Genomic DNA, 27,926 nt, shown 5'->3' on the forward strand with positions numbered 1-27,926 from the left:
AAGCCTTTGCTGAAAAGAACATCTGTGGCGTTGATGGTACCAAAACAGAAGGTAAGTGCTCCACAGACAATACAAGTGGTACCAGACTCAACAGTGCCAGAGTGCAGGTAGTTCCCAGCAGCAAAAATTAAAGCACCAGTCTTGATGGTCATGTTCGAGTCAATGGTGCCAACTCAGACAGTACTAGTGAACATCAGTGTTTGTAACCTGACTTGAGCTCAGTGCCGGAGGACTTCTTAGATCATTTATTCTATTCATGTGACAAAGTATGAGACCTAGATAATCTATCAGCCTCAGAGGATGAAGATAACTTCTGCTTCAAAGAGGCTACAGGAGAAGAAGAAGGTGGCCTCTTCAGATTTTGGTTTTGGGGCTGGAGCAGCCAGAGGAGCAATCCTCATAGAATCACAGAAGTGTAGGACTGGAAGGGATCTCGAGAGGTCATCTGGTCCAGTCCCCAACACTCAAGGCCAGACTGCACAATAAGTAGACCATTCCTGACAGGTGACTGTCAAACCTGTTCTTGAAAACTTTCAATGACGGAGATTCTACAACCTCCCTATTCAATTTATTCCAGTGCTTAACTACCCTAACAGGAAGCTTTTCCTAATGGCTAACCTAAACCGCTCTTGCTGCAATTTAAGTCCATTGCTTCTTGTCCTATCCTCAGAGATTAATGAGAATCATTTTTCTCCCTTTTCCTTGTAACAATCTTTTATGTACTTGAAAACTGTTATTACGTCCCCCATCAGCCCTCTCATCTTCAAACTAAACAAACCCGTTTTTTTTCATCTTTCCTCCTAGGCCATGTTTTCTAGACCTTTAATAATTTTTGTTGCTCTCTTCTGGACTGTTGACAATTTCTCTACATTTTCCGTATCAGCACAGGGTAGAATGGAAGATTTACTTCTTTTGTTTTGCTGACAACACTCCTGTTAATACAAAAAAAGTAAACATCATTCTAGGATGTAACAGTGTTACACATTTTTAGCTTGTGATCCACTATGACCCCCAGATACCTTTCCTCATTACTCCTTTCTAGGTAGTCATTTCCCATTTTGTATGTGTGCAATTCATTATTCCTTCCTAAGTGGAGTAATCTGAATTTGTCCTTATTCAATTTCATCTTATTTACTCCAGAACATTTCTCCAGTTTGTCCAGATCATTTTGAATTTTAATAATCTCCTCCAAAGCACTTGCAACCCCATCCCAGCTTCGTATCCTCCACAAACTTTATAAATGTACTCTCTATGCCGTTATCTAAATCATTTATGGAGATGCTGAACAGAACTGGACCTAGACCTGATCGCTGTGGGACCCCACTCAATATGCCCTTCCAGCTTGAGTGTGAACCGCTGATAACTACTCCCTGGGAATGGTTTTCCAACCAATTATGCACCCACCTTATAGGTTATATTTCCCTAGTTTTTTTTTTTTTACGAGAAGGTCATATGAGACAGTATCAAAAGCTTTACTAAAGTTAAGATATACCACATCTACCACTTCCCCCCATCCACAAGGCTTAGTATCTTTCTTTTAAGGATAACAAGTTGGTTTGACATGATTTGTTCTTGACAAATCCATGCTGTTACTTATCACCTTATTATCTTCCAGGTGTTTGCAAATTCATTGCTTAATTATTTGCTCCATTATCTTTCCAGGTACTGAAAATAAGCTGACTATTCTGTAATTCCCCAGGTTGTCCTTTTTCTCCCCCCGCCCACTTTTAAAAAAAAAAAAATTGGCACTATATTTGCACACTTCCAGTCCTCTGGAATCTCTCCCATCTTTCATGAGTTTTTGAAGATAATGCTAATGGCTCAGATATCATCTCAGTCATCTCCTTGAGTATTTTAATTTGTATTTAATCAGTCCTTCGTGACTTGAAGACATCTAATTTGTCTAAAGAATTTTTAACTTGTTCTTTCCCTATCTTAGTCTCAGATCCTACCTCACTTTAACTGGCGTTCACTACATTAGACAGCCAATCTCTACTAAACTTTTTGGTGAAAAACAAAAAAGTCACTTAGCACTTCTGCCATTTCCACATTTTCTGTTATTGTCCTTCCCCACTTATTGATAATAGGCCTGTCATAAACATATAGCTAAGGGTAGCATAAAATCCCTCCTTTACCTGTAAGGGGTTAAAAAGCTCAAATAACCTGGTTGGCACCTGACCAAAAGGACCAATAAGGGAAGAAGATCCTTTCAAATCTGTGGGGGGAGGGTTTTTTGTTCTCTCTTTGTTGTACTCTCTCGGAACAGAGAGAGAGACCAGGCAGGAAAAACACCTCTCCTAAAACCTTACCTGAAATAAACATCTAAGATTACAAAAATTGTAAGTAAAGCAAGGAAATGTGTTAGATTATCTTTTGTTTTAGCTTGTGAATTTTCCCTATGCTAAGAGGGAGGTTTATTCCTGTGTTTTGTAACTTTAAAGTTTTGCCTACACAGGAATCCTCTGGTGTTTTAAATCTTATTACCCTGTAAAATTACCTTCCATCCTGACTTTACAGAGGTGCTTCTTTTACTTTTTTCTTTATTATAAAGTTCTGCTTTTAAGAGTTACGAACATTTCAGAGTTACAAACAACCTCCATTCCTTAGGTGTTCATAACTCTGAGGTTCTACTGTATTTGTAGAATGTTTTCTTGATGCCCTTTATATCTCTAGCTAGTTTAATCTCCTTTGTGCCTTGGACTTTCTAATTTTGTCCCCACATGCTAGTGTTGTTTGTTTATATTCATCCTTTGTAATTTGACCTAGTTTCCACTTTTTAACATTTCTTTTTATGAGTTTCAGGTCATGGAAGATGTTCTGGCTAAGTCAGGGTAGTTTCTTGGCATACTTCCTTTAGTTCCTACGCAGTGGAATGATTTATTCTTGTGCCCTTACTAATGTTGCTTTGACAAACTACTAACTCTCTCAAACTGTTTTTCCCCTTAAACTTGCTTCCTATGAGATCTTACCTAGAAGAGCTCACTCTCCTCTCGTGATCAGGGTCAGGTTTTGAAGAAGGACGCGTCGCCTTCTCAAGAAGCCAAAACTTGAGGCGGAATTCTCTGGACTTTTGTTCTTGCTTGGAAAGAGGTACATATGGGATATTTGTCCCTAACATGTCCCTCTCCCAAACATATCAGGGAAACAAGCTTAACTGTCTATCACAGGTATTACAGTCCTGCAAGTGGCACACTGCTTAAATCCTAGGGATCTCTACATGATGAAAAACATTCAGAGAACAAAGAGTGAACTACCTAACTGAACTACAGCTATGAAAAGTATGTACAGTTTATTTTTAAAGCTGGCCAGTAAAAAAAAAAAAAAATTCAAGAATAACGAGGGAACTCCAACTCTCACATGAGCGGTCAGAAGGAACTGAGAGGGAGACAGTAACCAGGCCCATTTTATACCCTTGGCTCTGCACAAGGATAGCAGGGATGCACACACTACCCATTGGTACTGCTGGCAAAAGTCTCGAACTCGAGTGCACTGGGCACTTATACACATATGCACCTACTGTGGAATCTATATGTGAACAACCACTTGAAGGAGAACCTCAAATTATTTCAAGACTCTATCCTACTTTAGCCAAGATCTGAGATCTCTCACTCTCAGACCTTGACTATGCTGCTGATGTTGTTGTTCTAGTACAGGGCCCCGACTTGTTTTGTGAGGCACTCCAAAAAATGGAGAAGTCAAACAGGGTCAGTATTCATGTTTCATGGCCAAAAGACAAAGCTGCAAAAGCCAGGATCAGGTCCATCTGCGACATCAATCTCTGAATAATGAAACTGTCAAAGCAGTCTCTAACTTTTGCTATTTGGGTTCTAAAGTCACTTTATAGAATATGGAATCAACAATATCTCACCATGACAACCAAGTTCATGATCTATTCGAGGTGTATCCTATCTGTACTGCTCTATGGTTGCGAAACATGGACACTATGCCTCTCAAACTCGGCAAAGCTGGAGGTTTTTCCACACAAAATGCCAACATTGTATATTGGGCATAAAGTGGAACAACTTCATTCATAACGCAGATGTTTATGGTCACTCTGGTCTACAGACTACTGGGGCTATTATCTGCAGCTTATGCTTTTCGGACATGTCAACAGAATGTCCTAAGATATTCTGGTGAAAGCCATTCTTCGGGTGGCTTGTACGAGATAAAATACCACTAACCAAGGGAAGGAGATGGCCCAGAGGCAGACCCCCATTACATGGGTGCATTAAGTCTGTTTCAACATTGGACTTTTGGCCTGTCAAGCCCTTGCGGCTACAGGAGAACAGACAAAATTGCAAATGATTGCTACAGCCGACCATTCAGCTAAGCGTTGAAGACGACAACCATAGAGGTGAGGAGGCATTGAGCCACATTATGCATACCTTGGATCTTCACAAATGCCTGAAGGTCTACAGGACTTAGAATCATAGAATATCAGGGTTGGAAGGGACCTCAGGAGGTCATCTAGTCCAACCCCCTGCTCAAAGCAGGACCAATCCCCAATCAAATCATCCCAGCCAGGGTTTTGTCAAGCCTGACCTTAAAAACTTCCAAGGAAGGAGATTCTACCACCTCCCTAGGCAACGCATTCCAGTGTTTCACCACCCTCCTAGTGAAAAAGTTTTTCCTAATATCCAACCTAAACCTCCCCCACTGCAACTTGAGACCATTACTCCTTGTCCTGTCCTCTTCTACCACTGAGAATAGTCTAGAACCATCCTCTCTGGAACCACCTCTCAGGTAGTTGAAAGCAGCTATCAAATCCCCCCTCATTCTTCTCTTCCGTAGACTAAACATTCCCAGTTCCCTCAGCCTCTCCTCATAAGTCATGTGTTCCAGACCCCTAATCATTTTGGTTGCCCTTCGCTGGACTCTCTCCAATTTATCCACATTCTTCTTGTAGTGTGGGGCCCAAAACTGGACACAGTACTCCAGATGAGGCCTCACCAATGTCGAATAGAGGGGGACGATCACGTCCCTCGATCTGCTCGCTATGCCCCTACTTATACATCCCAAAATGCCATTGGCCTTCTTGGCAACAAGGGCACACTGCTGACTCATATCCAGCTTCTCGTCCACTGTAACCCCTAGGTCCTTTTCCGCAGAACTGCTGCCTAGCCATTCGGTCCCTAGTCTGTAGCGGTGCATTGGGTTCTTCCGTCCTAAGTGCAGGACCCTGCACTTATCCTTATTGAACCTCATCATGTTTCTTTTGGCCCAATCCTCCAATTTGTCTAGGTCCCTCTGTATCCTATCCCTGCCCTCCAGCGTATCTACCACTCCTCCCAGTTTAGTATCATCCACAAATTTGCTGAGAGTGCAATCCACACCATCCTCCAGATCATTTATGAAGATATTGAACAAAACCGGCCCCAGGACCGACCCCTGGGGCACTCCACTTGACACCGCTGCCAACTAGACATGGAGCCATTGATCACTACCCGTTGAGCCCGACAATCTAGCCAACTTTCTACCCACCTTATAGTGCATTCATCCAGCCCATACTTCTTTAACTTGCTGACAAGAATACTGTGGGAGACCGTGTCAAAAGCTTTGCTAAAGTCAAGAAACAATACATCCACTGCTTTCCCTTCATCCACAGAATCAGTAATCTCATCATAGAAGGCGATTAGATTAGTCAGGCATGACCTACCCTTGGTGAATCCATGCTGACTGTTCCTGATCACTTTCCTCTCGTGTAAGTGCTTCAGGATTGATTCCTTGAGGACCTGCTCCATGATTTTTCCGGGGACTGAGGTGAGGCTGACTGGCCTGTAGTTCCCAGGATCCTCCTTCTTCCCTTTTTTAAAGATTGGCACTACATTAGCCTTTTTCCAGTCATCCGGGACTTCCCCCGTTCGCCACGAGTTTTCAAAGATAATGGCCAATGGCTCTGCAATCACATCCGCCAATTCCTTTAGCACTCTCGGATGCAACTCGTCCAGCCCCATTGACTTGTGCACGTCCAGCTTTTCTAAATAGTCCCTAACCACCTCTTTCTCCACTGAGGGCTGGCCATCTACTCCCCATGTTGTGATGCCCAGCGCAGCAGTCTGGGAGCTGACCTTGTTCGTGAAGACAGAGGCAAAAAAAGCATTGAGTACATTAGCTTTTTCCACATCCTCTGTCAGTAGGTTGCCTCCCTCATTCAGTAAGGGGCCCACACTTTCCTTGGCTTTCTTCTTGTTGCCAACATACCTGAAGAAACCCTTCTTGTTACTCTTGACATCTCTTGCTAGCTGTAGCTCCAGGTGCGATTTGGCCCTCCTGATTTAATTCCTACATGCCCGAGCAATATTTTTATACTCATCCCTGGTCATATGTCCAACCTTCCACTTCTTGTAAGCTTCTTTTTTATGTTTAAGATCCGCTAGGATTTCACCGTTAAGCCAAGCTGGTCGCCTGCCATATTTACTATTCTTTCAACTCATCGGGATGGTTTGTCCCTGTAACCTCAACAGGGATTCCTTGAAATACAGCCAGCTCTCCTGGACTCCTTTCCCCTTCATGTTAGTCCCCCAGGGGATCCTACCCATCCGTTCCCTGAGGGAGTCGAAGTTTGCTTTCCTGAAGTCCAGGGTCCGTATCCTGGTGCGAACCTTTCTTCCCTGTGTCAGGATCCTGAACTCGACCAACTCATGGTCACTGCCCCCCAGATTCCCATCCACTTTTGCTTCCCCCACTAATTCTTCCCAGTTTGTGAGCAGCAGGTCAAGAAAAGCTCCCCCCCTAGTTGGCTCCTCTAGCACTTGCACCAGGAAATTGTCCCCTACGCTTTCCAAAAACTTCCTGGATTGTCTATGCACCTCTGTATTGCTCTCCCAGCAGATATCAGGAAAATTAAAGTCACCCATGAGAAACAGGGCATGCGATCTAGTAGCTTCTGCGAGTTGCCGGAAGAAAGCCTCATCCACCTCATCCCCCTGGTCCGGTGGTCTATAGCAGACTCCCACCACTACATCACTCTTGTTGCTCACACTTCTAAACCTGATCCATAGACACTCAGGTTTTTCTGCCGTTTCGTACCGGAGCTCTGAGCATTCATACTGCTCCCTTACATACAGTGCTACTCCCCCACCTTTTCTGCCCTGCCTGTCCTTCCTGAACAGTTTATAACCATCCATGACAGTACTCCAGTCATGTGAGTTATCCCACCAAGTCTCTGTTATTCCAATCACGTCATAATTCCTTGACATCACCAGGACCTCCAGTTCTCCCTGCTTGTTTCCAAGGCTTTGTGCATTCGTATATAAGCACTTGAGATAACCTGCTGATCGCCCCTCATTCTCAGTATGAGGCAGGAGCCCTCCCCTCACAGACGTTCCTGCCTGTGTTTCCTCCCGGTATCCCGCTTTCCCACTTACCTCAGGGCTTTGGTCTCCTTCCCCCGGTGAACCTAGTTTAAAGCCCTCCTCACTAGGTTAGCCAGCCTGCTCACAAAGATGCTCTTCCCTCTCTTCGTAAGGTGGAGCCCGTCTCTGCCCAGCACTCCTCCTTCATGGAACACCATCCCATGGTCAAAAAATCCAAAGCCTTCTCTCCGACACCACCTGCGTAGCCATTCATTGACTTCCACGATTCGACGGTCCCTACCCAGGCCTTTTCCTTCCACTTCTTCAGGATTAGAATGCCATTCCCCTTGCCCGCTATACTAGGAATCAAACCTCATTCCCCCTCCATAATGAATGTTTCCACTGCCTTTTCATGATGTGTGTGTGTGTATATATATGCTCAACCTATTTTTTGTTGCTTTTGAAGTTAGAAATTTTCAAGATTTGGAGGGGACAAAAAGAATGGGAGGGGCAAAACCTTTTAGATCCCTTATGAAATGGTTTACAGAAAAATATGAAAAATACCAAAAAAAATTCTTTAGAAGGCAATTTTATGTAGCTGACATCTTTCCGTGCTACCCGGCATTTGTTTCCAGCAATCATCAAATCATACTATGTTTGCAACTTTACATGCTGTTGGGAGACAGTTCAGGAGAAAATTGACTGAAAAGTAAACTAGGTCACAATATATATTAGAGGCACAGCAAACATGCAGACAGTATGATGGTAAAACAAACATTTAAAGTAGTTCAGCTGTTTAATATTATGGAGCTTATACATGTGTACACAGACACAGTTTGAGTGAACTGTTTCATATTATTCTCTCAGAAAGATATACAGAATGAGTATCAAATATGTGGAGCTGTACTCTATATCTGTATTCATGTAAACTACAAAACAAAACACTTTCAACACCAATTTAGCTTGCAAATTTTAAATTTACAGTTTAGGAATGGTGTACAATAACAACTGATAAAGATAACTTGCTATTTGAATCAATACAGTTATGTTGCCAAACAGAAAATCATAAGATAGAAACTAACACACATCTTGACATACTACAACATAAAAAATGCAAAAAAAACTGGCTCAGTTCAGTGTTTTTTTAGCTGCGACTGTATTATAACCCCTTACCCAATTCTCCAGTTAGACCTGCGAATTCTCTGAGCAAATGACACTTCCTCTATATGCTGTTTGCATGTACAGACATGACTATATTGTTAATTGTCATTTTGAGAACCTGTGCTCTGGCTGCTATAATTCTATGGCTCAGAATCATTTGGGTAATTTTTTTTTTAACACTGCAAAGCAGGGAAAGGTGGAGAGAGAGAAAGGTCAGTTATCTGACTATATTTGAGCACACTGGGCTAAATTCTCTTCTCATTTTTACCAGTGTAAATTCAGAGCAACGCCACTGATGTAAACTGAGTTATTTTGGATCTTCTCCAGTATAACTGAGAAGAATTTAGGTCCTTGTATTTATTCCTATCAGTTATGGTTTGAGTACTTCCCCTTTTCATTTGTAGACCTGTAATTTATCACCCTACTCATGGTTCTGCAAACCTGGTACTACAAGGATGGTCTAACTGTAATCCTCACTAATATATCGCTCCAAAGGTCAGACAAACTTTCACCAGATCATAAGCAAGATGGTCCATTCCAACTCATTATTAATGTAGAGTGTTCTTCAATAACCATTATATTTTGTCAGCACCACTTTGTAGTGTTTTATACAGGACAGGTGCAGGATATAAAACATGCTAGACAGTAAGATTTATGAATTGTAAATGTGAACTACAACTCATTTATACATTATAGGATTCTGAAGGGGTGTAGCTGGCCCTTTGTGACCCTCTGCTGGAGGCTTTGCTACACCCTGCCCTAGTAAGGAGCAGCAAAAGTGGGTCCCTAAAGGCCTGCCTAGAAAGCCTGCACACCTCAAATTCAAGCTCTTTTCCTCATCTACTAGTCCACTCATAATCTTGCTGCCACCTCCATCTGTTCTCATTTCCCTTACTCCCCACTCTCTCTCAGTCTAGTTTTTCTGCTTTTCACCTATCTTCCTTCTATCTGTGATGCCTTCTATATCTGGAACACTGTTCCTGTCCTCATCCAATAAGCACCTTCTTTCTCTGTCCTCAAATTCCTCTTTAAACCCCACTGTTTCAAGCAATGCTTCCTTTCTTTTCATCAGTGATCCCCCTCCCCTCTACAGCTCTTCAACCACATCTTCACTAGTGTTTTACTATCTTATATAGGATTGACTCTCTTTAGAGATTGGGAACACATCGTAGTTTTGTTTCGAAAGCACCAATTTTTGGCATTATATAATGTTTATAAAAGTATTAACTGCTAACATTATAAAAACACCTGCAGACCAGCACTAACACTGGCATTTCTGATGTCAAAAGAAAAGCAGATGGGTCAATTAGATGGGTCAGTTTGATGATAATATTTCTTAAAACTTAGTGACCCCCAAAAGATATATAAGAACATAAGAACGGTCATACTGTGTCAGACCAAAGGTCCATCAAGCCCAGTATCCTGTCTTCTGACAGTGGCCAATGTCAGGTGCCTCAGAGGGAATCAACAGAACAGGTAATCATCAAGTGATCCTTCCTTTCCCTGTTGCTCATTCCCAGCTTCTGGCAAACAGAGGCTATAGACACCATCCCTGACCATCCTGGCTAATAGCCATTGATGGACCTATCCTCCATGAATTTATCTAGTTCTTTTTTAAACCCTGTTATAGTCTTGGCCTTCACAACATCCTCTGGCAAAGAGTTCCACAGGTTGACTGGGCGCTGTGTGAAGAAATACCTCCTTTTGTTTGTTTTAAACCTGCTGCCTAATCATTTCATTTGGTGACCCCCTAGTCCTTGTGTTATGAGAAGGAGTAAACAACACTTCATGATTTTACAGACCTCTACCATATCCTCCCTTAGTCATCTCTTTTCCAAGCTGAAAAGTCCCAAGCTTATTAATCTCTCCTCATACAGAAGCCGTTCCATACCCCTTGTGATCACTTCCCTTCTTGGAACACTTAGAAGATATAAAATATTTTATTTCTATGTCTTTCCATTCTGACACCTTAATTATGAAATCTTTCCAGTAAAAGGAAGGACCTGTGAGGAAACTAAGATATATCCTGTTATTTACCATTACATTTCATTTCTAAAGAGTTTTTCCTTACTATAAACTAAAGAGAGGGTGATAGCTGTCAATCCTGAAGCACAGTAGATTAAACAACTGATGTTAAATAAAATAAAATGTTTTTATACAATCATGGAAGCATTGCTACATTTGACACTATGTAAAATTATAATTCAATGAACAAGTGCAGAAAAGATTTAAAAAAAACCTCTTACCTGTTTTTCTGGGACACTTTGCTTCAAGGACATTGTTGGCACGCCCAGATTCCCAGGATTCACATTGGTTTTTGTTCCACAGACATCTTATTCCTGGACCAGCATTTTTACACAGTTCTTCCTGTCTGAATGCTTCACAGTCTGGAGGCTTGTACACAAGGATATCATTCAACAGAACACTTGAAAAACCCCCAAATATGTACATGGACCTAATCACAAAAGAAAGGGAATATAAAGTAACTGTTTTTTATAAATAAAGCATTATTAAAGCTATATCCTCTTGCTTTTTTAGCCACCTTTACATATACACCTCTACCCCAATATAACGTGACCCGATATAACATGAATTCGGATATAACGCGGTAAAGCAGTGCTCGGGGGGGCGGGGCTGCGCGCTCCGGTGGATCAAAGCAAGTTCGATATAACGTGGTTTCACTTATAACACGGTAAGATTTTTTGGCTCCCGAGGACAGTGTTATATCGGGGTAGAGGTGTATTATGGCAGTATTTATCACAACAGTCAAATTAAGATTGTGTCACTGTTTCCCTTAAAAACCTCAAAGTTCATGTGTGTGTTTGTTTTTTTCAAAAGTTTGCTCCAAGATGAAACTTAAAGTATGTCTAAATTCAGCCAAATTATATGTATTAGAAAAATATAGAGCAGCACACAGAAAATGGGTGGGAAAAAGGAACAAGGACTGTGCAGGGAGCAGTATACTTTTTCGGTGTGAGGTAATGAGAACATATATTGTATGAACTAGATGGTCTGCAGTAAGAGATTGGGACCAAGGAGCTTTTCTCTTTGAGACAGAAGATTCCAAGAACAAACACCACCAGCTAGCAGTCATGGACTTATCTCTTAGCTAGCAGTAAATTTCTGGATTCGAGGCCAAAGTTTTTCCCACTTCTCATTTAAAATTAGGAAGATCTGAAAAATTAATCTAGATCTCTCCAGTGTCATATACTCCCAAGGGGACTTTGTGTTTGGTAGTGCTACAGGTATCAATGGGCTCTGAGGCGCCTCCAGAGCAGTAGTTTATGTTAAGGAGCTATAATAATATAGTAAGGTCTGAAGAACAAGTGGGTATTTTGCCCCAATTTTAATTCATTGTTAGCAGCCAATTCTTAGCGCTTCAGATATAGTTTAGAAAAGAATCTGAATCTTTTAAATGTCACTTCTATTTGTGAGAAACTAGCAATAGATACACTTTCATTATGAGCAATTCTTCTCTGCTAATGAAACAATCTACACATATTTCATTAGTGAATTTGAAGTGCTGTGTTTGCTGATCATTGCAATTTGCTGCTGTTATTTATCTCAAGGAACTATTTCAATAAATATTACATGTTATTACATTATTTTAATGTAATATAATATTCATGGGCAAAGGAACTTATATACTCTATAATTATTGATGTGTTTAATTATTTACACGTTCAAATTATTGGAAAGTGATAAATCATGTAAAAAAGGCAACATACAATTGTTGGCATTTAAAAGTGATCCTTTATGGTATCAACAGCAGCCACATGTTAGGGCATACGTGAAACCCATGAGAGAGGGCCAATGAGAAAATGTTCTTTGAGGTCCTCCTGGCTAAGTTTCCTATAAAACTCTTCCTTCAGAGGGATAATGTTTGCCCCACAATCATTGGATGAAGCAAGGAGTTTGGCCATCAAGTCCTGCAAACCTCAAATGATCTGCCAAAAGCTAAAGCCACTTGCACACAGGACATGTGTGTCCATGCCAGCTCTGGGGCCCACAGTATTGACCTCCCATTCCCTGCCAAAGTAGCTATGTTGAGTTTCCACTGTGGACAGCAATGCTTACAAAGGCAGGGTGACCAGATATCCTGATTTTATAGGGACAGTCCCGATTTTTGGGTCTTTTTCTCATATAGGCTCCCATTACCCCCTGCCCCCATCCTTATTTTTCCACATTTGCTTTCTGGTCACCCTATACAAAGGGCTGATGCAGTTTGCTGGGGGTTGCAAAAAATTACGTAGCCTGGAGCTGGTAACTCTTGGTACATACTGTCTTTAATGATGATCGCTGCATGGGAATAATGTAACGCTTACTTTTTCACACAGTAAATAAATTTCTCCTAGAAGTTTATGATTTTTGACACTAAATCACCTACAGCATCTTATTGAATGAACGAGAATTTATACATTACATCCAAGTGATTACTATACTTGGTCTTGGATTTCAATCCCACTGTAAATCACTAAATGTCCTCAATGCACATTAAGCATTGGGGACCTTAGTTCAGCTCTATGGTGAAAGTGAATTGCCCCCTTTAACTGCAAAGATCCAACAGGCAGGTACGAAGGGAGTCGTTGCCCCTTTATACACCCCGCTCCCCCCAAAAGGATTACCAGTTCCAGGTAAAGATATAGGAAGAAACACAACCGGATGAGGTCAGTTGGGGGAGGAGATGCTGCCCCCTTCCAGCTCACTGGAAGTGTGTGGGGAATTATTTATACCCAAGGCAGTTCCAGGGAAGACCTCTTTAATGTGGACCAGGCTAGCATCACCTACCCTTCCCACCCATGCCTATAGTTAAAATGCCAGGTTTCATCTTTATCTGCTGCGGCCATTATGCTAGTCACCCCTTTTCTCAGGGGGGCTGGGAAGGAATTTTCTCTCACAGCCAGAAAGGCTGAGGTGAGGTGGGTTTTCACCTTTCACAGCAGGTTAGGGACCTGATGGAGTAGGAAAGGGGGGTTGGGCTAGTACATGTACTCCATATAGAATGGATATGGTGATCAGATAAAATTTATTGGTAAAGGATTTAAACAAGGCATCCTTTAAATGAGCAGCAACAGAGGATTTGGGGCTCCTCAACTGGTATGGTGGGGAGTCAATCCCACACCCTTTACAGTCCACTTAATGTTCATAAAAGGTCGAGCTGCAGAAGTAGAATGGATGGGACCAGGATTGGAAAGGGGGAGGGCTGATGGCAGCCCCTGAGCATATGGAAATATATATGGTATTACCTGCACTGTACAATTATCTGCCAGGTACTCCCAGATATTTAAGAATAAAGTTGCAGCATAATCAAAAACTATATCCAGTGCCCCCTGTCCTGGCAGAGCGAGACAAATGTGCTACCCTGAGGTTTATATAAATCAACATGTTCCACAACTACCCCAAATAAACGATTTGATGTACTGATGATCAGGATATGTAACGTTGTTCTTGAGGGCTACTATTCATGTTAATAAATAACATCAACTGTACATCATGGAATTGCACTTTATGTAAATATAACTGTCATCACAGGTTTTATTTCTTCCTGCAAAAATGGTCAGAGACATTTAAAACATGCTTCATTTACCCATTACTGACAACTGCAGTGTGTCCAAATCTGTTCACATCCCGATGCAGATTAGGTTTTGGTAAAATTTTCCATTCATCACAAGCTAAAAGACAAAAGGAAAGCATATGATTTCCTGTAATAAAATTTCAAGAGACTTTCATAAAATATATTACATATTTAAATGCCAGGACTAAATCAAAGCCATATGGGCTATTTTTTTAGAGGAAAGTAACAATTTGAAACATATCTTTTTCAAATGCCTTGATTAGCAATGCTAGGATATGGTACCCTCTTGAAAAACAAATTCTTTCTGTTCTAAGATATATTTAAATACTTATAGGATACAAACATATTTAAATACTTCATTAAAATCATTTTTACCTTTGTGATAACTAATTTTTCAAATGTCAGGGTAAAATATAAACAACTCCAAAGCAAAAGTCACTTCAATATAAACTTCAAGTCTTTGCAATATCATCTTTAGCTTGGTTATCTAGACAGACTGTTTTTTTTAAAAAAGTCTAATACATTGTTCTTAAATATAAAGCTAAAGGTATTGTTGAGAAAGAATATAAAAGCAATATATTGCTGCAATGTAATCTACTTTATTCTTTCAAACACACTAACAGACATGGAATTTCTTATACTCTTTCCCCACACCTAACCTCAGGACAACATACTTATGTCACTAATACCTTGCTATAAATCAGGTGTTTTCTTTTTTTAAACACAGAATAGCCATAGGTGAGTAATTGTGAGATTCTAAAATATAGATCAAGGAATTCAAACCAGCAAAAATGCCTATTCAGGAATAGAACCATGCACAAGGACTATCATCAGAGAGAAATATTATATTATCAAACACTGGAGGGTGAAAAGCACACAAGCAGCTAACTATTTAACAATAAGCCAGGCTGACCTACTTCAAAGCACTTTTACAGCTGTTGAGGGAATTAGGTTTGTTGACTAAGTAATTAAGGTTGCCTTTGGATCCAAATGCAAATTAGATTTGCAACAAAAACTATTTATAATGTTGTAGAGATGCTTTGTATTTTTATGTAAAATTATGAAGATAGATGTGCAAGAGCTGTTACAAACCCATTTTATAGGGGGAAATAGGGTGGGTATAGCCAATTTGGTATAATGGCTCTTGATAATCACAGGAGAATAGCTCTTCACACCTGACCAAAAAAACCTGTTTTGTGAAGGTGGGACAACTGATAAACAGGAGAAATACAGCAAATGTTCAGATTGTTTTTTAAGTTATTGTTTATTTTTACTGCTAAGAACTGTGCTAAACATTTTACAAACATTAAAAAGGCAACCTCACCAAAAAAGTTTATAACCTAAAAACAGCATATAGAGAGAAAGAAGGTTAAGAAATTATGAGATACTTTCATTTTTATACAGTTTATAGGAAATTAGAGAACTATTTGAGGGATTATAGGAGAAACCCTTTTTTTTTTCCTTTTTTAAGGAGAGATGCATCTAGAACAGTGGTTTCCAAATTCGTTCCTCTCCTATTGGCCTGGAGCAGCGAACCGCAGCCACTGGGAGCTGTGATCGGCCGAACCTGCGGATAAGGCAGGTAAACAAACCGGCCCGACCCGCCAGGGGCTTTCCCTGCACAAGTGGCGGAACAAGTTTGGGAACCACTGATCTGGAATCATGGAGGAAATCCCAGCACTGCAGAAAGTCATGGTTACTTGTTACTTTATTGAATCAAAATGATTTAAGACTGTGTAGTCTGAAAAATATGTGATAAACACAAAGGTGTTATCAAAAAGAGTCAGGCAAAATTTTGTTGAAGTTCAAAGATCCTTAATTACAACCAAATTCTCATCAGAAATGTGAGGGCATAAAATATCTAACATACAGACAGCAAAATGTCAGTGATTTCAAAATCAGATGATGACTCAATTTACCAATATGAAGAGAAAAGAAAGTAAAGCAACTTTTCATTAATAGAAAACTTCATTTATTCAAATAAACATATCCAGAAATCTCTCTACTTCCTTAATCTCCTTCCTCGATCACAAGCATCCCACACATGCATAAAGTACCTCATCTCCTAAACTGTCAAACACTTCCTCATGCTTTTTCTTACTCAAGTTGAGTAGTAAAATCCAACGTGTACTAAGGAAATATTGTCCTATAGTTGTTCTTGAAACAACAATTTCAACAAAACAGATCACATAAAAAGAGGTTACTTACCTTGTATGACAGGTTTCAGAGTGGTAGCCGTGTTAGTCTGTATCAGCAAAAACAACCAGGAGTCCTTGTGGCACCTTAGAGACTAACAAATTTGTTAGTCTCTAAGGTGCCACATGGACTCCTCGTCGTTTTTACCTTGTATGATAACTGGAGCTCTTCAAGATGTTTGTGTCTATGTGTGCTCCATTTCAGGTGCACGTGACCCTTTCACAGAGATTTTTGGCAGCAGTGCTCATTTGGTCCACACATGCACACTAGCTATCATGCCATGTATTGAGGGTACATGGGGCTGTGATGGACAAAAACTTCACTCAGTTTCTTCTCTACTACAAAGTCCCATGGAGATGAGACTCCAAAGCAGTGAAGGAAGGTCAGCAGTGGAGGACCCATAGAGACAAACATTTTGAAGGACCCCAGTTACTGTACAAGGTTAGTAACCTCTCCTTTTTTGAGAAATGTCCCTACGGGCGATCCACTTCAGGTGACACCTGAGCAGCACTCGTTAGAGAAGGTGGGTGCTTTGGCATAGGCTCTAAACTAATTGGATGAGGTGGTCCCAAATGCAGCATCTACTCAGGATGCATGCACTTGATCATTGTGCTTTGTGAATGGATGGATGGAGACTCATGCGGCAGTTTTGCAAATTTCTCTGATAGGTACATCTTTTAGTAGGGCAACAGAGGTGGACTGCAATCTGGTTAAATGAGCTATAATCCTAGGAGGGAGCAGGATGTTAGCAGCTTCATAGCAGGCAAGAATGAAACTGAAACTCATTTGAAAAGTCTCTGGGTGGAGATGGGTGGTTCCTTTAACTCTCTCTGCTACAGAAACAAATAATCGAAGGGAGGCCCAAAAGGATCTAGTCCCGTTCAAATAGAGAAACACCACCCTCCCAATGTCCAAGTGTGAAGGATGTCATACTCCCTAGACTAATGAGATTTAGGGTAAAAACCAGGCAGATTAATAGTTTTGATTGGTGTAAAAATCCAAGATGTTATTATGTAAGAATTATTATGTAAGAATCAGGGATCTGGTCAGAGCGATACCTTGACTTTAAAGAAAACAGTAAAGAAAATGGGTTTGGGATGGGGTGGGGAGGTCACCATCCAAGTCCCAAACTCACCAACTTTCCGAGCAGAGGTGATAACCACCAAGAAAGTCATCTGCATGCATAGGTGTAAGAGTGAGCATGTGGCCATGTATTCAAAGGGAAGTTTAATCTGAGAGCTGACTAATTTAAAAACACAGGCTGCAGTGTGTTTCCTGATGTGTGGAAACAGGCTGGATAACACTTTAATAAAACTAGAAGTTGCAAGGTGAGAAAACCCTTCACTGGAGAATGGAACACGGTTATGGTCGCTTATGTGAAAATTAACAGAGCTCAGAGAAAGGCCTGCATTCTTGAAATCAAAAAGGTACTACAGGATCTCAGAGAAGGGAGAGTCAGTAGGAAACAGATGTTGTAGGATACACCAATGGTAAATTCTCTTCCATTTCTGAAGATAAAGATCATTTTCTAATTTATTCTTTCCTACTATTCAGCAGAACCTCTTGAACCTCTTTAGAACAGGAAAGTTCTATCCCTATTCAGCAAACCAGGTACCAGCCCTTGAGTCATGCAGTGTTCAGGGAGAGCGGAGAGGCATACCTCTCTTGGCCAAGTTGGCACAATTAAGATGACCTTGGCTCCACGCTGCTTGATTTTATTTAAGACTCTGAGGCTGAGAGGTGTTGGAAGACAAGTGTATAACAGGTTCTTCGGCCAGGAGATGAGAATGACATTTTCCAGGGAATGGCAACCTAGATCTCCTCTCAAGCAACACTTTGCACACTTCCTCTTCGTGGCAGTAGCAAAAAGATCTATTTCTGGGAAATCCCAGGTGAGAAATATCTGTTCAAGTATGGGAGTTGTCGAGTTGGTAGCCAATTGAGCTAGCTTTAGCATTTTACTTTATTTATCAGTAACACAAGGAACCTGCAGGCCTATATCCTGTAAGGCATTAACTTAACCAGTTATCTTAAGGCTCACAGCCTATAAACTTCAGCATAGGTAAGTGGCCCAACAGTCACCCTGAGTTTTGGGGAACTGGGAATAGTGTGCTTAAGGGAGCAGTTTGTACAAAATGATACCAGGTAACTGCAGGAACATTGAACTGATACGGCTTAGATATTTAAGGACAGAAACGATGGCAATTGTTAACCATGAACTTGAACTTGTATTGGTAACATACTAACCTGCAGTAGCATGACACCTCAACATTATTAGGGTGAGGAAGTTAGATATGGAAAAAGGAGGTTGGGTATTTGTATGAATATTCTTGACAGATCCTAAGCCCTATAATAGGCCAGACCACCATGTAAATGAGTAAAATGGATGATCAGAATCGCTTAGCATGCCAGGGACAGAGCAAGACCTTGGTCTATTACCACCAGATCCCCAAGAAAGGTGTGAGTATAAGTGATGAATGGTACAAGATATTACCTTAACTCTGTATTTTTGCGATCTTTTTGTGTGGTTTGGAGCATTTATGTCTTTATTAATTGTGCAAATAAAAGTAGTTAAAGCTTGCTTTGCCCTCAGTGTGAGTGGCATCATTGTGCGCCGCATCATTTAGTGCACCAAGGTTCCCAACTAGATATTGAACTTGATAACCCGAATTCTGTTGTGCCTCATTCTGGGATTCAAACCCTAAAATTCCCAGCTCTTTAAACTAATAATTAATTGGACATCAATAACCACCAAAGAACTGGACAAGTTCAGACTCACGATCCTCAGAGAAGTGTCTGCTGAGACAGTCAGCTCTCCTGTTTGGAGGCAAGGTGTAAACAGCCGAAATAAGGATACATTGGGCTATACACCAGTTCCTTAACTTCATTGCTTCTGCACAAAAGGAAGGGGATCTCACTCCCACTGACAATTTATGTAGTACTACTGGACCTGTTTGTTATTATGATAAAGGGACAATTTATCAAAAGAAGGAAATGTTGGCAGGCATATTTGACAGCCCTGAGCTCCAGTAGGTTGATATGGAAAGTAGATTCCTGGGTGGTCTACCTGCCCTAACAGTTCGCTCCTGAGAATGAACTCCCCATCCTAGAAGGGATACATTTGAAACTATGGTGACGTGAGTGGATGGGTGAAGGGGTCCCCTGAGCAGACTTTACCTGGATTCCTCCATCTGTGGAGGGAGACTAGCACGTGGTGAGGAATGGAGAGTAACTTGTTCAAACTGCATCTGTTGGGGGTATAAACCATACTGGGCCAGTTCTGGAAGCAGTGCAGATGTATCTAAGTATGTAATGTAGCAAAGGTGCATGCTGCCATGTGACCAAGGAGCTACAGGCATAACTTGGCAGTTACCTGAGGTCTCACTTGGATTTGCATAATCAAATGTTTTAGCATAAGAAACCTGTCTCCAATACTCTGGATATTAAAGCATTCAGGATGGCCCTTATGAACACGTAAGAGAAAGGACTTCTCAGTGTTGAGTTGAAGACCTAACATGCTGAACAAAGTCGTAGAGTTCTTGACAGCAACTTGAACATCAGCATCAGAGCATCCTTTGAGCAGCCAATCATTGAGGTAGGGGAAGACAAACACTCCCTATTGACAAAGTTGGGTGGTAACCATTATCATAACCTCTGTAAACACCCTGGGATAGTAGGAAGCCTGAAGGAGAGCACTTGATATTTAAAGTGCTCTTGACTGATGATAAACCGAATAAATCTCTTGTGAGAAAGACAGATCGCAATCTGAAGGTATGCATCTTGTAGGTCGAGGGCTACAAACCAGTATCCTGGATCTAGAGATGGTATAAGTACAAATGTCACTATCCTGAACTTCTGCACTTTAACGAAAGTATTTAGCATCCCGAGATCTAGTATTGTTCTCCATCCACTCTTCTTTTGGGGTATCAAAGTATTTGGAATAAAATCCATTCCCTCTGTGCTGGATGGGAACTGGTTCCAAGACTTCCTATATGGAGAAGGAAAATAACCTCTTATCTCAGCAGAAGTTCATGAGATGAGTCACTAAAAAGAAAGGGGGGAAGTGGGGTTGAGTGAGGACATGGAACAGAAATGGATAGAGTAATCCAATATTATAACCATCAGAACCCATCTCTCAGAAGTAATCTGCTCCCATGAGGTGCGGAAACAGGAGAGATGATTGTAGTAGAAAGAAAGAGCCTAAGACATCAGGCTTGGTGTGAGGGGCCTGGTGTAAGGCCTAAGGCCTGAACTAAAGTCAGACCCTGCTGATATAAAGCAAAATCATGCTGAATCAGGGGAGAAGTCAGGCCTTGTAATAAAACATGCCTACTTGAAAGTTCACAGAACCTGGCAAGAACAGAGCTGGTATTGCAAAAATGCACACATTCCTAGCAAGTGCTAGGCACAGGACACTCACGTAAACACATTCTAAAAGGGTAGTACCTGAACATCAAGTATGGCATAATCACACTCCCCAAAAATAACAGGGACACATTGCCCACAGCGTGATGTATAGAGATGTTTTAATCAAACCAACATGTACAAGGTAAGGGCTAGTAACTAACTATGTCAGAGGGGTCATATGTAACTTGTTTGTATTGGTGTAGAAAGAGGGTTCTCAAAGGGGATTGTCTTTGTCTGGCCAAGTGGGGAATGAAAAGTCCCACCATTCACTGAGCCGAGTCCATTGTCATGGGCATACATGTTCTAGTGTAACACTGATCCAGGACTATGCTTCATCAACAATAAATCTGGATGCGTGCCTTCAGTACGGAACTGAGTCTGTGGTCTTTTGGGACAGTTCAATCAGAGCCTGCTGTACAGGTTATCTGGCCAGAGCCAGTGCAGCCTGAAGAGAGAACACATGCAGCCAACAACTGACTACATTGATCGCCAAAAGATGGGAAGGCGTGGGTAGGATGATGCAGCTTCAGATCCAGGAAGTCGGACTGTTCATGACCCCTGATCAAGGAATCAAAGCGGATGCTTGGCTGATAAGGATAGTTGAGTTGTCACAGTCAGAGCAGTCAATGGTTTTTTCTTCTACAGCACAGGTTTCTTTTTTGGAAGTTCTGTTGATCTTTAGTATGTAGAAAATTGAGACAGATGAGATCATTGAGCAGTCTGTGACCTATTGAATCTCTTCTTGTTTGCAGGTATATAAATACCAAGTGAATGGAAGGTCTCCCTTGAATCCTTAAGAGAGTGTAAGGACTCAGTCTGTGGACTCATTGAACAACTTGAGCCCATCAAAGGGAAGGTCTTCAACCATATTTTGAACCATGTTTGAAAACGCAAACATGAGGCTCAGCACATAACAAGAGCCATGGAGATGGAGCCAGCTGCCATATCAGCTCAGGCAAGGAAAACTTGCAAATTCATTCTTACCAGGAGCTGTCCTTCAGCAATTATGACTTGAAACTGTTCTCTATGCTCCTGCAGGAGATGTTCAATAAAATAATTAAACTTGATATAATTGTGTTGATTGAATTTAATAAGCAGTGTTTGGTAATTAGCAATTCTGAACTGCAGGGCAGACTAGTAACTTTTGCAACCAGAGAGGCCCAAGTCAGTACTCTTACCCCAGCAGCATGCCTACAACTGCCTGACTCTAGTCACTACCACCCAATTACCTTATGAGGGGTGACCCCAAACACAGTCCCAAATTTCCCCAAAACCATATTCCCTCAAGTGCCCATCACTCTCCTGGTACACTTAGAGAGGTTATTAAGCTTGCTGTTCCCTTTAAAGAAACAGTACATCTGCAACTTACCACCTTACTGCAGTTAATCAAAGCACTGGATTGGTTTATAATAAAAAGTAAAACAAGTTTATTAAACAAAAATCATAGGTTAAGTGATACCAAGTAGAAGGAATATCAGTTAGAAAGGGTTACAAACAGAAGCAGGAATATGCTTCTAAGATTAAAACAATTTCAGCCAACTATAATCCTTCCCAAAGCAGCTTTCTCACCTATAATCAATTTCCAGAGACTTTCAACCGCCGTGGATGAAGGACTCATCTTTCTGCAATCCAAAGAGCTCTGGCCTCTTTAGTCCCACAAGTGATGGATAATTTAGGAATTCTCAGTGCCTCCATTTATAGGCCAGTAAACCTTTGAAAGGGAGCGCTGTCTCCATCCCCCGTTAAGATTACTCAGTGGTCATCTTTCTCCATACACTCTCCTAATGGCTGTTTACCTTCCCTGTACATATGCCTTTATTGTCCCTGCCTGATGACCAAGCTGGTCAGACAAGCAAACGCATAGTCCTTTGGGATCTGGACATGCCGACTTCCCAACTACTTGTGATCTTACCGCATATGTAAATTAGAATCCGACTGTCACTGATCAACCCTGCTTTATATATATTCAAGACTTGGGAAGACCCACTTTCTAATTTGTTCAATACAAACTTTAAAACATAGAGAACATTCATAACTCCTCATATAGTATTAAAACATACATTTCACAATAATAGTAATCCCCAGTATTCGTTAGTTTTCCAATTATATGCTCCATTACACATTTTAGATACAGATCATGCCACAAATGAGTTGGGGTACACTGGTCAAGCCAGCTGAAACTCACTGCTAGATACCAGGGAACCCCTTTCCCTACGGCCCTGGGATGCTGTTAAGGTCACACTGCCCTCTTAGAAGTTAGAGGTGTGGTGCTCAGGGTTCGCCAAATTGTCTTGGCAGGCTCAAGCAATGCCTCATTATGGACAAAGCTACTTGTGTGCAAGGCCTGGTCTACACTACGAGTTTATGTCAGATTTAGCAGCATTAAATCCGAATTAACCCTGCACCCGTCCACACAACGAAGCCATTTTTTCGGCATAAAGGGCTCTTAAAACCGATTTCTGTACTCCTCCCCAATGAGGGGATTAGCGCTGAAATTGACATCACCGTTTCGAATTAGGGTTAGCGTGGATGCAATTTGAAGGTATTGGCCTTCAGGAGCTATCCCACAGTGCGCCATTGTGACCGCTCTGGACAGCACTCTGAACTCTGATGCACTGGCCAGGTGTACAGGAAAAGCCCCGGGAACTTTTGAATCTCATTTCCTGTTTGGCCAGGCGAGCTCATGAGCACAGGTGACCATGCAGTCCCAGAACTGAAAAAGAGCTCCAGCATGGACCGAACGGGAAGTACTGGATCTGATCGCTGTATGGGGAGAGGAATCCGTGCTATCAGAACTACGTTCCAAAAGACGAAATGCCAGAACATTTCAAAAAAATCTCAGAGGCCACGAGGTACAGAGGCTACATCAGGGACGCAACACAGTGCCACGTGAAACTTAAGGAGCTCAGACAAGCGTACCAGAAAATCAAAGAATCAAACGGACGCTCCGGGACAGAGCCCCAGACATGCCGCTTCTATGCTGAGCTGCATGCAATTCTAGGGGGGGGGCCGCCACCACTACCCCACCCCGTCCGTGAACTCCGAGGATGGGGTACTCTCCGCCATGGCTGAGGATTTGCAGATGGGGAAGATGAGGAAGACGACGAGCTTGGGGAGAGCAAACAGCACACCATTTTCCTCGACAGCCAGGATCTTTTTATCACCCTGACTGAAATACCCTCCCAACCCAACGAAGCCGGAGAAGGGACCTCTGGTGAGTGTACCTTTTTAAATATAATACATGTTATAAAAGCAAGTGTTTTTTAATGATTAAGTAGCCCTGAAGACTTGGGATGCATTCGTGGCCGGTACTGCTACTGGAAAAGTCTGTTAACGTGTTTGGGGATGGAGCGGAAATCTTCCAGGGACATCTCCATGAAGCTCTCCTGGAGGTACTCTAAAAGCCTTTGCAGAAGGTTTCTGGGGAGAGCAGCCTTATTCCGTCCTCCATGGTAGGACACTTTACCATGCCATGCTAGTAGCAAGTAATCTGGTATCATTGCATGACAAAGCCTGGCAGCGTATGGTCCCGGTGTTTGCTGGCATTCAAGCAACATCCGTTCTTTATCTCTCTGTGTTATCCTCAGGAGAGTGATATCGTTCATGGTAACCTGGTTGAAAAGGGGAATTTGATTAAGGGGACATTCAGAAGTGCCCATTCCTACTGGGCTGTTTGCCTGTGGCTGAAAATAAATCCTCCCCGCAGTTAGCCACGCGGTGCCGGGGGGGAGCCATTGGCACTGAGCTGTTCGCATTTGGCTAGCAGGGATCTTCCCTGATACCAGCCAGGCGGTGGGGGGAGGGGAAAAGCGATCATCCCAGAGAATTGGATGGGGGAGGGGGTTAGTTTTGGTTTCTGCTGCTGCACATTAACAGGAAAACTGCAGCTGTAAATGGCCAACTCAGTGGGCTTTGCTTGGTAATGGGAAAGGAGGGGGCTGCTGTTATGAAGGTTGTAGAAGCCGAAAGACTATGGCTTACCATGGCTACCTGCAAGCCGAATTCTGTTGCCCAGCCCTGCGTGTGTGATCTCTAACACCAAAGCTGCAGGCACTCAATATAAGATGCAAAATGCGACCTTGTACCAAAATCACGTGCTATGTGATGTGAATAGCGTTGTTCACCGTGAAAGAGTATAGCCATTGTTCTGTAAAATGTATCTTTTTAAATACTTCACTCCCTTTTTTCCTCCAGCAGCTGCAAATGTTTCAAGCCTCCCGCCTCCAACCCAGAGGCTATCGCAGATAAGGCGGCAAAAAAAACGCACGTGTGATGACATGTTCTCTGAGCTCATAAAGTCGTCCAACACTGACAGAGCTGTGTGGAGGGACACAATAGCAGAGTACAGGACGGTGGCCGATGAACGTGAGGAGAGGTGGCGTCAGGAAGATCAGAGGAGGCATGAAGAAACGCTGGGGATACTGCAGGATCAAACGGACATGCTCCGGCGTCTGGTGGAGGTTCATGAACGGCAGCAGGATCACAGACTGCCACTGCAGCCCCTGCTTAACAGCCCTCCTTTCTCTGCAAGTTCCATAGCCTCCTCACTCAGACGCCCAAGAATGCGGGGTGGGAGGCTCCGGACACCCAACCACTCCACCCCAGTGGACACCCCAAGCAACAGAAGGCTGGTATTCAAAAAGTTTTAAAGTGGCCTTTTCCTTCCCTCCTACCCTCCTCCCACACCCCATCCGGGCTACCTTGTGAATTATCTCCCTATTTTTATAATCAATTAATAAAGAATACGTTTTTTAAACGATAGTGACTATTTCCTTTGCAAGCAAGCTGTGATCGATGGCGGGAGGCTTACAGGGAATTAGAGTCAACCAAGGGGGCGGGTTTTCATCAAGGAGAAACAAACAGAAGTGTCACACAGTACCCTGGCCAGTCATGAAACTGGTTTTCAAAGCTTCTGTGATGCGCACCATGGCCTCCTGTGCTCTTCTAACTGCCCTGGTGTCTGGCTGCACGTATTCAGCGGCCAGGCGACTTGCATCAACCTTCCACCCCACCTTAAACGTCTCCCCCTTACTCTCATAGAGATTGTGGAGCACGCAACAAGCAGCAATAACAATGGGAGTACTGGTTTCACTGAGGTCTGAGCGAGTCAGTAAACTGCGCCAGCGACCCTTTAAACGTCCAAATGCACACTCTACCACCATTCTGCACTTGCTCAGCCTATAGTTGAACAGCTCCTGACTACTGTCCAGGGTGCCTGTGTACAGCTTCATGAGCCAGGGCATTAAGGGGTAGGCTGGGTCCCCAAGGATAACTATTGGCATTTCTACATCCCCAACAGTTAATTTTTTGGTCTGGGAAGTAAATCCCTTCCTGCAGCCGTTTAAACAGACGAGAGATCCTGAAGACGCGAGCATCACGAACCTTTCCCGGCCATCCCACGTTGATGTTGGTGAAATGTCCCTTGTGATCCACCAGTGCTTGCAGCACCATTGAAAAGTACCCCTTGCGGTTTATGTACTGGCTGCCCTGGTGGTCCGGTCCCAAGATAGGGATATGTGTTCCGTCTATAGCCCCACCACAGTTAGGGAATCCCATTGCAGCAAAGCCATCCACTATGACCTGCACATTTCCCAGAGTCACTACCTTTGATAGCAGCAGCTCAGTGATTGTGCTGGCTACTTGCATCACAGCAACCCCCACAGTGATTTGCCCACTCCAAATTAATTCCCGACTGACCGGTAGCTGTCTGGCATTGCAAGCTTCCACAGGGCTATTGCCACTCGCTTGTGAACTGTGAGGGCTGCTCTCATCTTGGTATTCTTGCACTTCAGGGCAGGGGAAAGCAAGTCACAAAGTTCCATGAAAGTGCCCTTATGCATGCGAAAGTTTCGGAGCCACGGGGAATCATCCCAGACCTGCAACACTATGTGGTCCCACCACTCTGTGCTTGTTTCCCGGGCCCAGAATTGGTGTTCCACGGCATGAGCCTGCCCCATTAACATCATGATCTCCAAATTGCGGGGGAACGCGGTTTTAGAGAAAAGTGTATTCATGTCCTCATCACCGCGCTGCCATCGCCTCCTCGCCTGATTTTTCAGGTGCTGGTTCTGCATACACTGCACGATAATGCGCGAGGTGTTTACAATGGTCATAACTGCTGTGGTGAGCTGAACGGGCTGCATGCTTGCTGTGCTATGGCGTCTGCTCCTGCTTGTGCAATCCAGGGAAAAGGGTGCAAAACAATTGTTTGCTGTTGCTCTGGCGGAGGGAGGGCTACTGACAACATGGCTTACAGGGTTGGCTTACAGGAATTAAAATCAACAAGGGGGGTGGCTTTGCAAGAAACAGAATGGCCCCCTCAAGGATAAAACTCAAAACCTCAAGGATAGAACTCAAAACTGGGTTTAGCAGGCCATTGATTTCAAGGAGGGAGGGAGGAGAAAATGAATACAAAACAAATCTGGTCTATTTCTTGTTTTGATCCACTTCATCTATCTTTATACATCTTGCCGGCAGCAGACTGTGCAGTACGACCACTAGCAGTCGTCATCACCTGGGTGGTTGGCAGAAGACGGTGCAGTATGACTGCTGGCCATCATCTTCTGCTGGCTGCAGATTAAAAGACAGTGCACTGCCAGTAGGACTGAATCACCATGAGACGAAACTTAAAAAGGAAATGACCTGGCTGAGTCACTCCCATGTTTGCCCAGGCGCCCCTGACCCCATCGAGGTAGGTTAAAAGAGCATCCTGTACTAAGTCGACGACGGCTACCAGTCATACTGCACTGTCTGCTGCCAAAAGGCAATAAACTGTTGCTGTGCAGCAATGCAGTACCGCATCCGCCAGCACCCAGGAGACTACGGTGACGGTTAGCTGAGTGGGCTCCATGCTTGTCATGGTATGGTGTCTGCACAGGTAACTCAAGAAAAAAGGCGCAAAACAATTGTCTGCTCTTGCTTTCATGGAGGGAGGGAAGGAAGGGGGGCCTGACGATATGTACCCAGAACCACCCGCGACAATGTTTTAGCCCCATCAGGCACTGGGATTTCTACCCACAATTCAAATGGGTGGCAGAGACTGCGGGAACTGTGGGATAGCTACCCACAGTGCAACGCTCCGGAAGTCGACGGTTGCCTCGGTACTGTGGACACACTCCGCCGACTACATACACTTAGAGCATTTGTGTGGGGATACACACAATCAACTGTATAAAAATGCTTTCTACAAAACCGACTTCTATAAATTCGACCTAATTACATAGTGTAGACAAGGCCCAAGAGGATATATGAAGAATGCCCAACAGCAATCTAGGGTCTCTTGGACTTCTTCC

At 42.8% G+C, this 27,926-nt stretch overlaps 1 protein-coding gene across 2 annotated transcripts in view; it reads right to left on the reverse strand.

Moving 5' to 3' along the window:
- The window catches only part of ATRNL1 (attractin like 1), a 990,764-nt gene that overhangs the window by 738,305 nt on the left and 224,533 nt on the right, over positions 1–27,926 (reverse strand). For both annotated transcript variants that reach the window (XM_074959279.1, XM_074959280.1), the window contains exons 12-13: positions 14,044–14,128; positions 10,703–10,911 (exon numbers count right to left, since the gene is read on the reverse strand). In XM_074959279.1, the coding sequence (XP_074815380.1) occupies positions 10,703–10,911; positions 14,044–14,128 (294 nt within the window). The remainder of the gene's footprint in view (positions 1–10,702; positions 10,912–14,043; positions 14,129–27,926) is intronic.

This window comes from Natator depressus, chromosome 7 (genome assembly GCF_965152275.1).
Source record: "Natator depressus isolate rNatDep1 chromosome 7, rNatDep2.hap1, whole genome shotgun sequence".
NCBI classification, from domain to species: Eukaryota; Metazoa; Chordata; order Testudines; family Cheloniidae; genus Natator; species Natator depressus.